Consider the following 17,792-nt stretch of genomic DNA (forward strand, 5'->3'; position numbering starts at 1 on the left):
GTTTTGCTTTCTCAGCTCTACAAAACGTCTCAAGTCTGTGGAGGATGAGATGGACAGTCCTGGTGAGGAGCCGTTCTATACAAGCCAAGGGCGCTCTCCAGGCAGTGGCAGCCAGTCCAGTGGATGGCATGAAGTGGAGCCAGGTAAGCCACGGCTCTCCAGAGCCCGAGAACTTCGTCTCCACTTGCTCTGTTTTGTTATCAGAATGTGCTATGTAGGAAGGTGATCAGTGCTAGACATCGTGCAACTTCTGGGAAATGGTCAGTTTAATGAAAATATGGCAGTGGTTTTATTGCTCCTGCAGCTGTGAATGTTTCTGTAGTGTGTCACTTCTGTGTTTTGGCCAAATATCTGAAGTATTTAAATAATGCAGCAAAAGATAGGCGGTCTTTTTTCTGTCAAAATGTCCTGATTCAGTTGTGGGATAGCTTTTTCTAGCAAAAAGCAGTACCTGTCTGGGCTGTGCCACATCAGTTATGCTGCTTAAATAAATATCCCTAAACTTATGTAAGGTAGAAGGACTTTTCAAGCATTATACAGCACTTGAGCTCACTTAGTAATGACTTTTAAGAGACTTACAGAAGGAGTTGTTTTATTACTCTGTAATGCTGTGAAGTGTGATTGGAGGCTTCATATCAAAATAGATATCCCTGGGTGCTACACTTCAGAGGGTGAGGAAGCAGCTCTTTGGCCTCTTCTGTTAATTCTTGTGTGTGATCTTTCTTATTGATCTTTTTTTTGGGTTATGTTATGTTACATACTTAACTGTTCATTGATCACTTATCCTGAGATCATCTGAGTGCTTAATATTATTGGAAATATTTTTCTGGGTCAGTGCTACAATGCATAGGTGAAGTTAATTAATGCCTCAGTGTTGCTTGCAGCTAAATAATCAAGTATTAATTGCCAATAAAAATATCAGAAACTTTATTTCTTAGAAGAAAGCAAGCAGTGCCCTCATCTCCAGCCTCCCAGGGTTTGGGAAGGTCTCTATAAGCACAAAGGATCTTTCACAATAAGTTTTTTTTGTCTTTCTTGTTTGTTTGGATTTAAAATAGTTTGGGTTTGGTTTGTTTGGAAACAGCACATGCTTGTCCAGGGCTCTGAGTATAATGAACTATACGGCACAGAAAAGTAAATTCGACCTGAATGGCATTAAAATCAGTTCTGTGGGCACTTGGCCAGCCACCTATATCCTTCATCATGTAGGAAACATACCCACAGCTTTCTCTGGAGACCCTGTCAAACAGCTGTCCTTTACAGCATGCCCAGAAAGTCACCAAATTTGGGCTATTCCAGACTGGGAGGGGACTGATTCCTGTGCCTGGGAGCCCTTGGAGGATCCCCTGCCAGCTGCCCTGTCTCCTCTAATGAGGAGGAGCCAGCTTGTGGGCCCTTATTGACTGCAGATGTGGCACTTTGGCAGGAGGAGAGGGTGGACCTGCAGGCAGACAAGTGCCAGGCTCCCTGTGCCTGCCTTGCCACCGCCGTCCCCTGGGCTCTGGTGCTTGCAGTGAGGTGTCCTGCTCCACAGGCACCAGGGGCTGTTTCCTCCATCAGCTCCAGGCTCCAGATGATGCAAGGCAGAGCTTCACCTTGTGCTAAACCAGTCTGCTCATGGAGCGGCAAAAACATGCACAAAAGCTCAGCACCCAGTGAAGGGAGGGCTCACAACCTCCTGTGCAGACACAGATGGCTAAATGCTGATTGGGTCACTGCTTCTACATCATTGTCAGATAGGGGCACAGCTCCCCCCAAAGTTTGGGGTACTCTTTGTTAATGACAAATGTTCTCCATTTGTGCAGCAGCCAGAGGTTGGCTATTAATTTTGCTGTCACCTCTGGTGGTTTTCCGCACATGTGGTCATTACCTCTGGCTCATCCAAGTCCTGGCTAGATGGTGGCACTGAGTTGCTGAGCTGAGCAAGTGAAGTGCCTAAAGCCTTACACTTCCAAAGCACCTCCACCACCTTGGCTGCACCAGGTGCCCATCATGAAGAAGCACAACTATCCATTTCAAACTTCCTTAGGTGCTCAGAAAGGCAAGAATAAGTCATAGAAGAAAAGGTTCTTCCTTCCTCATGACCTTCCTCACTTATTATAGAAAAATCCCAGATTCTGCTTAGTCTTGCCTGTAACATGGCAGGGAATCACCTTGCAGCATCAGGGACTCTAGCCAGGTACCAACTCAATATAGCTCAGATTCACCAAGCCATCTATCACTGTCACAGCTATGAAGAAAAAGAGCTTTACCCTGCCCATGTGGGATGCACTTCCAAGCCATCCTTGTGCTGTATCCATGCAGCCCCACCCCAGTGCTTGTGCTGTGGCTTTCCAGCAGCCTGTCCTCTGAATTCATTGCTTCAGCTTCTCTGTGAAACAGGGTCACTGCAAGAGTACGGCTGGCAGAGAGATTACCTGAAGAGCCACAGCTCATTGATGGAGAAGGACAAAACAGTACTGAAGTGTCCTTCCATGCTAGGGCAGCAGTGTTGTGTCACTGGCACGAGGTGCTCCCCCAAGGGACACATCCTGCTGTGGTCTGTGCATGAACATCACACCTGGGTCTGACACTAATGTGTGGCCCTTTGTGTTTGACACGGGTGTTTCATCTCCGGGAGTGTAAAATGTTTTATGAGTCTTCTATGGGGCATCTGCCTAGAAAATAAATTGGTCTCCTAAAAGCTGTGCAAGTGATGTTATCAGTCCCTATTACCTGGTGGCTTGCCATGGTATTCCTCTCTGAGAGGGAGCTTTGGAGCCTGGACCTGTTTCAGATCGATCCTTTCTGATGCCTTTATCTCCAGAAAAAAGGCCTTGCCATTTATTTAATCTACAATCAAAATGATGGCACAGTTTTAACATAGGATAATCTCTGAGCTTCAGTGTTTTGGTTTTTTCTCTGTGAAATTTGCAATAGGAGTTTGAGGACTAAATGCACCTTTTTGTTTGACTTGGCATTTCTTCCACGCAGTTCATTTTATGCTGCATGGGATAACACAGGTATCAGCCCTGCAGAATGATGCTGGTTCAGAAGGCAGGCTGAAGTTTTATCCTGTGCTGGCACAGTAGTGTAAGCCAGGTTTCCAAACTCCATAATTAAACCCTGTCCTTTGGGTTACTGGCCAAACAACAAGAGGAGGAAATCAGACCAAGAAAAGGAAGCTTAGACTTGTCTGTGGGATGGCTGCTCTGGCTGGGAAGGAAAGTTCAGAGAGGAGCCAGCAGCCAAGCTCCCAGCCCAGTAGGATCCACACCAAAGATAATAATATATCCTTTGGCTTTATTGCCTTTGAGTAGATTGCTTCCTCACAGGAGATTTAGATTTATGCAGAGATAGCTTCTTGGCCTATGTGCCTTGACAGGTTTATGGGAGCGAGAGGATGAATATTCTGTCTCTGTGTATTGCATTTGCTTAATTTTGAGGTGTGCACATGAGAAAGAGGGGAAACTCAGACACAGGAGCAGGTGTGAAGAATCCATGTGCTCGTGGCACAGAGACTGTGAGAGGGTGGTTGCCTGGGACAGTGCAGGGAAATTAGGGGGAGATGGGGCAAATGCACTTGAAAGACAGCAAAACATAGAAGAGAAAGGGAAAATGAGAAGACACTTTTAGACCATACAGAAGGGAAAAGGAAGAAATGCCAGGAAAACAAAGATCTGACTTCCTAGAAAGGAAATATGAAATGGAATATGTGAACTCCTCTTAGAGAAAGAGAGCACTCCAGGCAGAGGGTTATTTACCGCCAGCCGTGACTAGTCACTCTACATCTGTCTCCATTTTTTCTCTTGAACAAATTCCCTTTTTGGATACTTTCTTCCTGCTTTGCTTCCCTGTGATTGCCCCTGTAAGTGGTCTTTGGAGGGCAGGCTGCATACTCAGAACATATGTGCAAACTGGCAGGAGAACAGAAGAGGACAAAACCACTCTGTGTGCTATTTAGATTAGGCGGTGGATGCTTCCCCTGTGCCTACTCTGGGGTCCCTGCTGTGTGCAGGATTCAGGCTGCACCTATTGTCCATCCACAGCCCTTCCTCTGAGCTTCCACATGCTCTGCTTGGAGCACCCTGGTGTCTGTCTCATGCAGAGACCTTGCTGGGTGTAGATCCTTCGTGCTTCACCCACCTGGGTGTAGATCCTCTGTGCTTCACCACCAGCAGCACGACCTTTCCATTCGTAGCATTTCAGACTTGTACTAATGAGCAAAGACTCAGCCTTGTGTTTTTACATCCAGATCCTTCTTGCAACCAAGGATGCAGCAGTCTCCTTGCACGTCAGACGTGACAGCCAAAGCAAAACCCAACATTAATCCCATGTTCCTTGTACTGTACTCCTTGAATCTCACATCCATTTACCTGCACTCGAAAGCTCCTGGGGAGCTCTCCGGCCTAAAAAGGCTGGAGTCTGCCAGAAAAGATGAATTTCCTTTCACAACAGGAAGGCTTAGGAAGTAAAACAAAGCAGACATGTAGTAAATTACTTCTGCTTTTCAAATACCTTTTGCAGTATCCTCCTTACCATTACTTTATCTCAGCACTTTCAGTACATAACTCTTGTTAACTGAGAAGAAGGGCAGGAGAGGATAAAGATGATGTTAGTAAGAAAATAAGGCAACATCACACTGGCTTTGAACTCCTGCACAAAGCTGGCCCGTGTTCAGTTCTGTGGCAGCTCTGCTTGTAATGGAGGTAAGCCATAATTACAGGTATATGTTTTTTAATTCCATAATAAGAGAAGATTGAGTTAATGTATATCCGTATTCCACTTATGCATTTTTTAATGCATTCCCTTGATTCAATCCAGGAGTAATGTTCACATTGTGCTCTGTCAGTCATTTTGTGAAGCATATGGATGGTATTTGCCAATTCTGCTTCCATTGTGTTTCTACAGCATGGCATGGAAAAAATGTTTAAGATGCAAATTCAGTATCCTATTGGTTTCTTTACTTAGATTTTCTACTTGTTTCTTTACTTAGATCTTCTACTTGTATTCTTAAATCTTCTATTTGTATTTCCACAAGGCAGTTTAGTCCCTCGAGGGCAGTAATTCCAGGAAAGGTGCATGTTTGTACTCCTTGCACTTCTTGAGGTATCTGAAAGGACAATCAGCTCTGCTTTGGTTGTGGTCTTCACCAGTCTGGTTTGCAAAATGGCTGGAGCTCTGTAGTCCTTCTTCCACTGAAAGATTGAAGGGGCTCTTCATGTCCTGGTCATCCACCTCCCCTTGCCCACCTCCACCCCAGCTGTTCTCCTCCCGTCACATTGTGCTGGGCTTTTGTGTCTTCACCTTGAAAACCCAAGGAACTAAATGAGACTTTCAGTTCAGAAGCCTTAAGGAATCAGTAATACCACTTGCAGTGCATGTCTGAAAGACATATTCACATTTCCAGGGGCTTATGACATTGATAATTTTATATGAACTTGCAGGAAGCTTGAGAGCTCCCTGTTAGACTGCTGGACACATCACTGGTAGTAATGATGCTATTAAGGTCAGCCTCTTGATTGCTCATTAAACCACTTGGGCTACTGCTGCTTGTTCTCATGCCACCATCTATGGAACTGTCTGAAAACAGTTTCTGAGGAATTTCTCTACCATTAAGGAGCTCTTATTTTGGAGTATTTCCCTTGCAGTGGCAGTGACCCCTCACTTAATGGTGCTGGGCCTCTCCCCATTGCTGCTTGTGGAACAACCACATGTGGGCAACCAGTCCAAACTCTTGTTTCAATAATGGTTTTCTTAAATCTGGCAGAGACTTTCTTCTCAGCACACAGGAACTTCTACATATTTACTGGGAAACTTTTTATTTATGCTGTATGCACTAAAAAGACTCATTCAGGCATAGCTCAGATGACCACAAGAGTTTGGTTTCAAAGTCTGTTTGGAATTATATCTTGGAAATTCGAGAGAAAGTGGTATAAGGGAGATCCTAGATTCTATTCTTTATGCCCTAAACACAGTTGTTGCCTGGCAGTGCCTAGAAGATAAAATACATGTAGTATGTCCCAGCATCAGTGATGCAGAGTGTGTCTGATCTGTCCTCAGGCAAAAGGTCTATGGGCTCATCAAAGGACGATGCCATGCACTAACTCAGAGCTCAGGGAAGTTTCCAGTGATTGTGCTACTTGTTGCTGCCAATGATTCAAGGGACTGACTGCAGAAAATATGATGAAAAACATGAGAGCCATGTATTATACAAAATAAGGAATAGAAAAATAATCCCTTTTTACTGGGAAAACATTCAACTTCAGACCTGCAGTATTCAGTATCAAATCATTCTCTGGCACTACTTTACAGTGACTTGCTGTAGTGGGCAGTTTTCACTGGATCATAACTAGACACAGGAATTTCATGATCTTTATTAATTTCCTTGAGCTAAACTATTGGATACTCACAGACCTATTGAAGAAAGACAAAACCTAGGAAACATCACTTTTCCTTAGACCAGAGGAGGTCTTCATCCAGGATCCCTGCCAATGATATTTATTCAGTATTTCCCAGATGTGACATTGTCTTGCCCTCCAATTCTCAGTGTGTAAAGCCAGACAGTTTGCTCCCAGAGTCATTCTGATTGTACCTGCCTTGTGCAGCAGCTTCATTACACACCTCAGCACATCCACCAGCAGGCACCAGGACCATTTTTTTCCTCCATTGAACTTAATATCTTAAGACAGTGGGAACATTTCACGCAGAATGGGTCAGGTTGAAAGGGACCATAGTGGGGTCACCTGATCCAACCTCCCTGCTCAAGCAGAGTCATCCCCAGAGCACATGGCACAGGATTGTGTCCAGTCTTGAATATCTCCAGTGAGGAAATACCTCAGCCTCTCTGAGCAATCTGTTCCAGTGCATGGTCACTGCACAGGAAAGAAGTTCTTCCTCATGTTCAGGAGGAACTTTGTGCTTCCATTACTGGTCCCTGAAGTTAAACATGATCTCATGTGCATGCAGCTGCCTAAAATCCTGGCTCCAAGTGAACAGGTAGATGTTTGAAGTGAAACACACTTCAAGGAGCTCCAGCAGCTGTAGGATACAGAGATTTTCTGAAATGTCTTTTTCCATAGGGTCTGTGTGTTCCCGTGTCCCTGCTCTCTGCATTACAGTATCCCATCAAAACACAAGCTGCCCAGTGGTTTTCAAGAACATAAGACTTTTTTTTCTTCTGAGAGCAATAACACTTATCAACTTTTACTGAAATACCATATCAGCTCCTTGTCACTGGCAGTCTACAGTTCCTGCCACTAAAAGTTTAATGCATTTACAGGAGCACTTAGGCATCAAGACTTTGATATCACAATCTGTTAGTCACAGGTGCTACATGATAGGTTTGTGTTAGCACATTATAGATCTTTTATCAGATACTGCACAAAATGTGTGTGTTTCTCTGCCAGGCAATCAGAATCAGGCTGCTGCATAGCTGATGAGTTACTCACCAATACAAGTTGTTGTTTATTTTAAACAGAACTTTTCCAGAACTACACCTTAATGCGTAACTTAAACTCTAATTGGTCAAGGCCAGCGAAGACCAAGAACTTAATGGAGCCAGGAAAAATGCAGCAGGTCCACAGTGGTGTTCTGAGCACTGTCAGTCTTTTGCAATGGCATTTGTCAAGTCAAATGATTAACACTGCTCATTTGCCATAACAGACAGAGTCATTTTGACAGCAAATTACCACTGGATCAATAGCTCAGCTTTTCTTTGGCAATTCACACAGTAGCACGAGACCTGTGACAACATGCCATGCTGCTGGCATTGCTGTTTCAAAATCGTGGAGAGGTGGGGGAAGAACTGCAACTGATAAAGTTCAGATTGAGAACTTCTAGATGTTTGCACATCCCTCCAAGGCTCCTTTTATTTTTTTTTTTTGCCAGACACTGGACAACACAAGCTTGGCCCTGAGATTCAGCCTAAACTGTACTTTCCATTTTTAATAAAATTAGTAATCCCATGCAAGTGTTAGAGCACATGCCTCAGCTTTGCTGTAATCCCCTGAGGAAAACATCCCTCAGTATGGTCCCAGAGAAGTCGGTCGGTCAGTCAGTGTTGTGGCTTTGCTTCTCACATCCAGTTCCAGATGTCAGGAAATGCATCATTTAAAAATGAGTGTGGAGCTGTAGGAGTTCTGAGTTAAAAATGCAGAAAGAATTTTACTTTAGTTATCAAATGAAGTTTTTGCCTGGCCTGATTCTGGCATCACCCATACCTGCTGTTCTCCCTGACTTCACTGACAGAGGTGAAAGCAGCTCTCCTGTTCCCTGTCACAGCGAAAGACCACCTGAGCTATTTCTGTCTTCACACACAATTAGCATCACCTGCATCATTTTTCAGATTGATAGGAAACATTTAGTGCTTGGAAAACTCTTTCCTGACAAAGACTGGAAGAGTGCTTCCTGATGACAACAGGATTCCTGGGGTTGGGAGTGCTGTGTTGGTCATCCATGGACTGAAAGTTCTTCAGATGTTGTTGCTTGGTGAGCTGTGTTCTGCTACCCATTTTGCTGAACACAGAATCAGAGAATCACAAATGGTTTGGATTGGAAGGGATCTTAAACATCCAATTCCAACCCCCTGCCATGAGCAAGGATGTTTTCCACTAGACCAGGTTGCTCCCAGCTCCAGGTAACCTGCCCTTGAACACTTCCAGGGGTGGGGAGTCCTCAACCTCTGTCCACAACAGCCTGCAACATGTACACAGAGACAGTGATGTGGTTTGGGCTTCACTTTTGACACCAACTGAAAATTATCACCTTCCTTGGTATTGGGACAAACCCAGACACTTTTTACATCTTTGCAGAGAATGCTCCAAAGGACAGAAGCTCCTCTAGTTGACTATGGCTGTGCATTTCTTGCTAATTTATTGTCTGTCAAACAGGAATCTTTGTGAGCTCCAGACTAGTCTCCTGTGACCCAGATATCCTTGAAGATCATCTGATAGTGCAGCTTGGGGCTGCTTAGTTGCAAAATGCCACTTAACACACTGAAAGTATTGTACCTGTCTTCCAAAAGTTGAACTAGTTTTCTTGTTTGCTTCTGGGACCAATTCAGGATGTTGACTTGGATCTATAAACTCTTCTATAGATTAGATCTTGGTTAGGAAATGGACTACATTCCTTTCATGTGCTGTCTTAGCAGTTGAGATCAGCAGACTTGCTTTTTCTAATGTGTTTGGGAAGCAGAAGCAATATTTTATCTCCTGTGGTATGCTGCTGGTATAGAAATGTTCAGGCTTATTAATTCTTCAGGACACAGGAAAGTCTTCATCACCTGTGTAGGCAGTCATGGGAAAGGACCCACTGCAAAGACTCCATTGAACTCTTTTTTTCTTTTTTTTTTTTTTTTTGAGGCAGCTGGAAAATATTAGTAATCTTCAGAGCCAATACACAGTGCATATTGAGAGCCAGTAAATGATGCATATTATTGCAAATTCCTGTGCACTTCTGCATTTTATAAAACAGATAACTAAAATACTCACCTAGCCAGAGCAGTTCCCCAAGGGATGCACATTTCCAAGCAGAGGACAAACCAAAAACACAGAACAGAACAGAAATTAGCCAAATAGAATGGCTAAGTCGTGGAAACAAATGGTTTTAAGATCACTGAGTAAGGACCATGACCTCCTTTTGCATCAGTCAAGGCAACTGTGAAACTTTGTGAAAGAAGCTCACCACAAAACAGATGCTGGGCTATCTTAGGTAAATAAATTACCAAAAAATAATAATACCCCCCCCTACACTTTTTACAAAGCACAGCTGTGTAAATATTGCATGAGACAGGGGAGAGGGGGAGACATGTAACATACACCCTTTTTTATGCAGAAGTTCTGCTCTGAGCACTGTTATTAACATTCCCAATACAACCATCACTCCACTGCACAGCACACAGTGTGGCTACTGTACTCCCTGCAGGTTTGATCTTGGCTTTAGAGGAGAAAACAGGCTTTATTTTAAATGAAACATCTCAGTGAAAGGTATTAGGGGACAGGGAGAATCATGGAAGGGTTGGAAGGGACCTTTAAGCTCCTGTCCTTCCAACCCCTGCAATGGGCAGGGACACCTTTCACTGGATCAGGTTACTCAGAGCCCCTCCAGCCTGGCTTGAATACTTCCCAGAGGATGGTACAGGACCAGCTACAGGAGGAAGACTCTTTGACATTTATTTTTTTGCCATTCCCTTTCACACACTGTCTGCCACACTGACTTCAGATGTGCCTCTGGTTCTGCACAAGGTGAGGAGTAATCCTCCTTCATTTCTTATCTGCATTGTTCTGGTTACCTACTGTAATTTTCCTACTTCTCAACTGCCAGGTACAGGACATTCCAGCCCACAACAACTGTGGGTTTGCCCACAGAGAGGAGCAAATGGCTCTTCTCAGCTACCCTGAAGGCTCACCTATTGCAGTTCACTGTCTCTGACAAGAGCTGACTGTGGACACTTAAGGGAAGAATACAACAGCAGGACAGGCATCCAGTGATACTTTCAGAGTACAGCCTCAGTACAGATTGCCAGCAAACAGCTTGGTTTCATGAGCCAGAGGCTCTGTTCACATCTTTTGTGTTTGACAACCTTCAGTGAACTTTTATTTCAGAGATGTGCTTTTAACCCTTTCTTTAGTTTGGCCCCCACATCCCATGGCAGTGAGTTCCAGTTTTACATGGTGCTGTGTAAGGAAGAACCACATCTTTTGTCTGTTGCCTGATCATTTTGCTTGATGCTTCTTAGTGGGTTTTTTTCCTCATTGCCAGAAGTAGTGAATAAATCATTCCCCAGTTACTTTCTTTACTTTCCTTCAAGTTAAGTGCTGCCCCAACGCTTTGACCGCAGCAGTCAGTGAGCACAGGGAAGCACAGAAATCCATCCAGCAGCCTGTTAGCTCAGGTTACAATTGACTGAGTGGCTGCAGAGCCATCTTACACCTCCAGGAATGTCTGTGTGCTGGGACAGCAGCTGTGCTGTTCACCCAAAGTGGGTAGTCTGAGACTTTGATCCCTAACCCCAGAGCTCACAGTGTGAATGCACTGATCCACCATAGAGCCTAAAGAAGGGGTGATGTTTTAATTCTTTCATTTTCCACCTCCAAAGACACTTAAACCTCAGCAGTGGCTTCATCTGGCAAGTATACTGGCTATGGTTCTGTTCTGATTTCACCGGTATCTTGCTCAGGGAAGAGCAGGTGATCCTTAACATCCTCCACCTCTGCTTGCCCACATCGCTCCGGCACAGCCTTTCTGAGATCATCCTTTCTGCTCTTCTCTTACATCAATGCTCACTGCTATTTTTACTGTGATATACACCAAAAAGCATAACATAAAAGATCCTGTTGCTAAAATTAGCTGGAAAATTACAGGCTGTTTTACTGTTTTGTGCATAGTCTTCATTTGCCTCAATGAGATTTGCGTGCAGGTCTTTGAACCCCCAAAAGGCAGCCAAGTGAGGTGGTACCTGCAGTGCTCAGCTCCAAGAGCAGAAATATGGAAGGGAATGGGACTATTTTATATCAGCAAGGTCTGGAGAGGTTCCACCTATAGGAGGGAAATACTTCTATTTTAAGAAAAAATAAGGATTTGCAATCAATGAGATTGGAAAAATATGAATGTATGGATTATCATTCTTTGTATTTAGTGTTTTATTACAGTAGCCCACGTTTGTCTCCAGGAGTACCATCCTTGCTGCAGCACACTAATGCACTACCTTGCTCCAAACAGGAGAAAGCACTTTGGATGTAGTCCAGATTTAACCCTGTCTTAGGGCTTGCCTTTACTCTTAGCCAAAATAACAGTAAATGGAATTAAAGCATCATCCCAACTCTTCCTCGGAATGTGGCCAACCCTGGGTGTGAGGTGCAGGGTGATGGTCATTCCCACTTGGTTCGTGACTCCTCTGCCTCGCCCTGCCCTTTCAGTCCTTACAGCCCACCCTCCCTTTCCATTCCTTGAGTGAAAAGACTCAGCCAATGTAACCTGAATGTGCTCTGCAAGGAGCTGCTCCTGGCTGTCAAAGGGGAGATTCAACATCTGACATCACATTGATTCCTGAAAAGACTCCTGTCATGTCATCCAGGCAGAATTGCAAACTCTGCCCATTTGGAGACGTTAAAAATTAAAAGATCCTCCCAACAGCTGCATTTCTTTTGCAAATCCCTGACCAAATGGGACCTTGTAAGTCTTAAAGAAATTGTTTGCCCCCTGTTAAAAAATTATCATCTAAAAAAACCCCCAATAATTTGGGAGGGGTCAGGTTTTAAGAGGACAAGCAGTCTTAGAAGCAACATTTCTCCCCTGTCCTGTGAACTGCTGTACTACTGTGATTTTACAGTGCTATTTCTCTGGTTTTGCTGGATTTTCCTCTTTAATGTTACATGGAAAACCCTGAACAAAAACTGGGACTTAATTCCCAGTAAACAGTGGCAGTGCCTGAATAGAAACCTGATGTCAGATACACAACCACCTTGGGGAAGTCAAAATCCACTGCTTTCTCATCTCTTCCAGTTGTTGCTTTCTTAAGTATATTATTCATAAAATTAGCGATTTGAAAATGCATCGAAACATTATTTTTTATATTCATAGCGTCACTTTAAAAAAAAAATGGTTCAAAATCGATTTGCTGGCCTCTTGGGGAAATGCTGTAATGTTTTTGGCTGTCTCCTACTTTCTGCTGCCAGCTAAAAGTACCATCTGGCTTGTTTAGGGCCCTTTTCCATATCAGGTGCTTCCAAAATTCTCCCCAACCAGAGGATTGTTTCGTTGGGTTGCTCTGCCTGCCGAGGCTTGTGTCCTGGGCTGGGAATCCTCCTGCTTCTGTTCCTGCCATCTTGCTGACGGTACTGTGGGTATGTTTGGGCACGGATCTCGCTGCCTCTCTCCCGAGGACATTTGCATCATTGTCAGCTGCACATATTAAATTGATATGCAGGGCTCAGAAACACGTATCCCATCTTTTGTCCCTTTGTTTGTGCAATTGTTGTGGTTTTAATTCTTCTTTGACACCTGGAATATCACAAAGCTGCTGATAATCTGTTGGCTACTAAGGGGAAATGACATTGATAGAAGGATAATGTGTGTCAGAGTTATATCTCGCTAATTGCAGACACACCCCGAACCCTCACAGCTCAGGGAATGAATATCCTAAATCCATTATTAATTTGGAGAGTCATATGTGGCAGTTGGCTGTGGTGTCATCCTCTCGCTGCAAGAGTCACTTAGAAGGGATTTTCAGGCAGTTTGGGTGAACTCTGCGTTGCTGTGTCGAGGTGTGCCTGATACAAGTCAGTTTTGGTGTGTTCTTGCTGCCATTTCGTGGCAGCACGAGGAGCTGTAACAAAATGGGGTTGATGTCCTGACTCCTGACAGAAGGAAGGAGCTGCCCATGTGCCTCTCCTGCACAAGGATATGATCCCAAAGAGCTGAGAACTGATGCTCTGTGTGTGGTACCCGTTGATGGTGACACGTCCTCCTCAGGATTCTTTGCTTTCCAAATTTACTGGTTTGCTTAGAAATAAAACTCTGCCCCCCCAAAGGATTTATGAGAAGATTTGAAGCATTGTAGTTGCTGAATATAAACTTGATGTGATGGTATGGAAAGAGGGAGCATGTTTTGGAATAGCTACTGCCATGAGCTGTCTTGTCCTATTTCAAAAATGATCTGTGCCATACACTGCTGACTTTTCCTGTCCATCCATTAAAAAGTGAATTATGAAGAGTGCTGAGACCAACAGATAGGAGTTTAACCTTGTTAGTAAATATCAGGTAGCTGATATATACTGCTAGATTGTTACATCACAGCCTTGCTCTTCAATATAAGTTTATGAAATTACCTTGTTACTATATAAACTGCCTTGGCTGGGGATGTTCTTCCAGAGGGTTATTGTTTGCTGGATGTTGGCACAGTAGCACAACTCCAAAGAGTCAGTTCACGATGTGGTGAATTTTAAAGACTTGGGAGATGGCCATACCTATTTTTCAGCAAAGGAATGAAAGCTTCTTTTTCTTTCTCCCTTTTTTTTTTCCCCCAAGGTATTAAAAGTTTCAAAAGATGTGCTGAAATGAAAAGGAAATAATAACTAAAGTCTGGGTGGGGAGTAGTGCCTCAGAGTACTGACTTTGTTTGTTTGCTTGTTTCCCCCAAATCTTAATAATTTAAGTACAAGTTAATATTTTAAATCAAATAAACCTGTTCTGTGAACTACTAAGATACTGGAACTATATCACACATTATTCATTTATTTTTGTGTGAGTGCAATAAAAATTTTACAAGCTGTAATCTTGTTCTTTTAATAGAGAGAAAAGTATGCAGAATATGTTGCTTAGAGTATTAGATAAGCTGCAGTATGTTAATCAAATATTTTCATGATATGAGGGCAGTTGAGAAAACAGTACAATTTTTGCTAATGGCACTGGTAAGTAAACGGATCTATCATTACATTGTCATGAAAAGTGACATTGAGCAGAAACACCCTGCCAATCCCTAGAAGATAAGTATTTAATGTAATTAGACAGACACTGTCTCCTTTGTTGAATGTAGCATTAATCACCCAGAGAAGTCCAACTTTATATGAAATGGCTTTTTCTGATATGTCTTTGTATTAGAAAGCTTCTTACATGGTTTTGCCACGATGATATATTTGAAGAAATGACTGCTATAACTATACGGGTTTCCTCATGACATACCTTGCTGTTCTGTGTTCCATAATATTTAATTTTTTTTTATTTAGCAGTGTTGCATTATATAGCTGTGACTTGATCCTAAGTCTAGAAACCTACATGCAATTGGAGCTGAACCTCTTTGAAGCAGTTTAATGCATTCAACTTATGAAATATAAAAGCAGCACAAATAGATTCCATTATGTTCATCAGTCCTTCCTATGTGGTGTTAGCACAGGTTCATTGTTATGGCATAAGCAAAATGTTTCTTGCCTCAAATGCTAGCCCATAATATCCCACACAAAAATAAAATAAAAAGGAACTTCTTTTTATGACAATCCCATTGTTAAATGGATGAAAAATGTTGCCCCCTTCCAGAATTCATTGGCACTACATTTTTTTTTCTTTCTTTTTTTTTTTCCCCCCCCTCTCTCCTCTGTTGCTTGTAATTTGTACTGTGAAACGCTGTCTGGTTATGAACTGGTATCAATTTGAGTCAGTGCACAGCTGTGTCTTCCCACCTTCTCAGTGGTGCCGAGGGCTTTGAAGGGAGAGAAAAGGGTTTAGTCAGAGATGACAGCGAACTTCACCGGGTAACAGGTGGAGGTCAAGTCGGTTTATTTGTTGGGCTGAACAGAGTGCAGAGATGAAAAATCTTTGCCATAATAAGGTTTAGGAAGAAAATGCTGACTAGTCTAAGCTTTGATTCCAGCTGACAGATCCTTTTCTGGTGTTCATTACTTGATTTCACAGTTCAGGCAATTTTAAGAGGCTTAAAATTATGTTTCTGCTCTCCTCTATAAAACTTTTCGATCACTTTCTAATTTTTTTGCTTTAAGTAAAGTTATAGGGACTCCCTGATGTATCACTCCTGCCTCTAGACTCTTACAAAGTCAATATGCCATCAAAAATGTAAGGCTAAGCTTTTTTTTTTTTTTTACCCCTATTTTAACTGATTCCTTTAATAAACAAAGTAAAAACTTCACACGTAGGCACCAATTCGATTAGAAAATTAAAACTTTCTAAAATCTCCCCTAGAAAGTGAATATTAAAACAAGCAGGATGCTTAAGAGGCCACTGTTCCTGCCAGGCAATGTGGGATTTTTGTGTTGCTGATGGCAGCACAGTGTGCTGAGTTTCACCCCCGAGTGCCGGCGAGCCGGGTTCTGTCCTGAAAGGGAGTCACAGCAAGACCCCAGAGAATCAGAGCAGAACGTCCTGACATTGTGTGGCAGTGCTGGGACTGGGATGACCTGTCGGCATCGTTGCATGTCACTGCAGCATCACAAAGGGATTTCAGAGGGCTGAGCTCTGAGGGTGTGGGTCTCTCCTAGCTTAGTCTCCTGCCCTTCCCTGTGCCAGCTGCTGGGAGGGCAACGGAGGCGTTTCTCCTTTCCCACCCTTTTTCTTCCACCACCACCACCTGCTTCCTACCTGCTGGAATAGGCAGAATAGGATTATCTTTAGCCATTTGCTAAAATCTTCCCCTCAGACTTTCTATTACTTCTGCATTCATTCTTTGCAGGAAGAGGAAACTCACTGGTCAAACCCTTGGACACCAGAATAGTTGCATGCAGTTTCCCAGGGAGCCAGATAGCTCTAAAGCTTCCCAGTGAGTGACAGTTTCTCTCTTCTATTCTTCTGAAACATGTGTTTTACACATATACTGAAAAATGTTAATATCAATTTACAGCCAGATTCTTGCTTTTTTTTTTAAAAAAATTATATATATATATACCAAATCTCCCAAAGTATTTACACTTAGAGCACCTCAGCACACATGTCACTTTTTTACGTAGGAAAAAGTGTTGGATGCTCTTATACACAGAACATCATTGGGCTGGAAAGCTGTTAGCTCATTCCGAGTTAGTGGCAAGAACGCTGGACTTGCCAGCACCAAACTGTGAAACCTTTTCTGTGTGACTGGTAGAAATCTCATGGGGGTAGAAATCCAAAAAAGGGGAGGAGGGGGGGATGTAAATCTGTGCATTTGGATTCGAGCAGCTTCAATACCATGATATCAACTTTGTCCTAGAAGTCCTTGAATCGCAAATCGTTGGGAGGGTGTTTTGGAGAATTATCACTGTATACTTTCCCTGGTCTTTTACTCTTTTTCTAGGCATCCATTAGTTCCCACTGTCAGGGAGAGGATTCTGGACTAGGTGGATCCCTGTAATCTGATTTGGCATGGCTATTTTTCTGTGTTCCTAAGCTCATGAGATCAAGTTATGTAGGATTATTTCATAATGCCAGAGCAGCAGTTTCTGAGGTTCGACAAAGCTATCTAGCAAAGTGTCTGATAAAAGAAAAATCCTGTCCCATACTGTAGCTTTCTTGGTCCAGTGAAGCAGCATCCTCATGCATACAAATCTTGTAAAGTTGCTTCTGATAGCTCCCTCTGTCCCTTAGTTTTTGCAAGCTAAAGTGCCATTTTCCTTTTTACAGCTTAATTGAACCTAAATGCACCCATTTTCTGCAATGTGGTATTTTTGTAATTTTATTATTTGCTCGTAAGTTTTCCCTTAAGCAAACTGAAAGCTTCCCCTTTATCACTTCACTGGGCCAAGATTTCACACAGTATCCTGCTTGCTACAAAATATGATAGTGTTCTCTCTCACCTTGTTTCTTTTTTCTTCTTTTACTTTCTTTTATAAAATCAGGATATCTAAGAAACCCCGAACACCGTGGAGCACTACATGGTGGGTGTGCTTATTCAAACAATGCCAATGCTCTCGTTCTCGGTGCGCAGACATTTCGTGTTGGTTGGGGGGGATGGACCAGGTGTCCCTCTCGTGTGGATTCTCCGGTGTCTAGTAAGGACAGAGCTCGTGCCGAGCACTTTGCCAGAGTGACAGCGCTGGAGGGAGCACTTACATGTCACCTCTGCCCTTCCCGTGCCTGTTTTCATGGAACTTGCAGGCAGGTTTTCCCTGGGAGCCCTCTGCCTTTCTGTCAGGTGTGTTGTCACTGCTCTGTGGATGAGAGAGGTGTTGGGCAGCTCCCACGAGCAGCGTGGCCATCCACAGCTCCTCTGGAAATGATGCCAAAGCCCAACTGCTGTGCTCTGCCTTCCATCCCAGAGTCCTAAAGCCACTGGGAATGCAGCAAAGTGAGGCTGGTTTCTTTGCCTTTCTGAGAACTCACCTGTTGGGAAGCAG

The 17,792-nt window shown here is 43.3% G+C and overlaps 1 protein-coding gene across 12 annotated transcripts in view; it reads left to right on the plus strand.

Annotated features, from left to right (window-relative positions):
- Nucleotides 1–17,792, plus strand: part of NFIA (nuclear factor I A) — a 251,910-nt gene that overhangs the window by 171,984 nt on the left and 62,134 nt on the right. For 5 of the 12 annotated variants that reach the window (XM_071565009.1, XM_071565007.1, XM_071565010.1 and 2 more), the window contains 3 exons: nucleotides 16–143; nucleotides 16,160–16,246; nucleotides 17,295–17,333. In XM_071565009.1, the coding sequence (XP_071421110.1) occupies nucleotides 16–143; nucleotides 16,160–16,246; nucleotides 17,295–17,333 (254 nt within the window). The remainder of the gene's footprint in view (nucleotides 1–15; nucleotides 144–16,159; nucleotides 16,247–17,294; nucleotides 17,334–17,792) is intronic. The other 7 variants (XM_071565014.1, XM_071565018.1, XM_071565017.1 and 4 more) reach the window with 2 other exon arrangements.

This window comes from Pithys albifrons, chromosome 10 (assembly GCF_047495875.1).
Source record: "Pithys albifrons albifrons isolate INPA30051 chromosome 10, PitAlb_v1, whole genome shotgun sequence".
NCBI classification, from domain to species: Eukaryota; Metazoa; Chordata; class Aves; order Passeriformes; family Thamnophilidae; genus Pithys; species Pithys albifrons.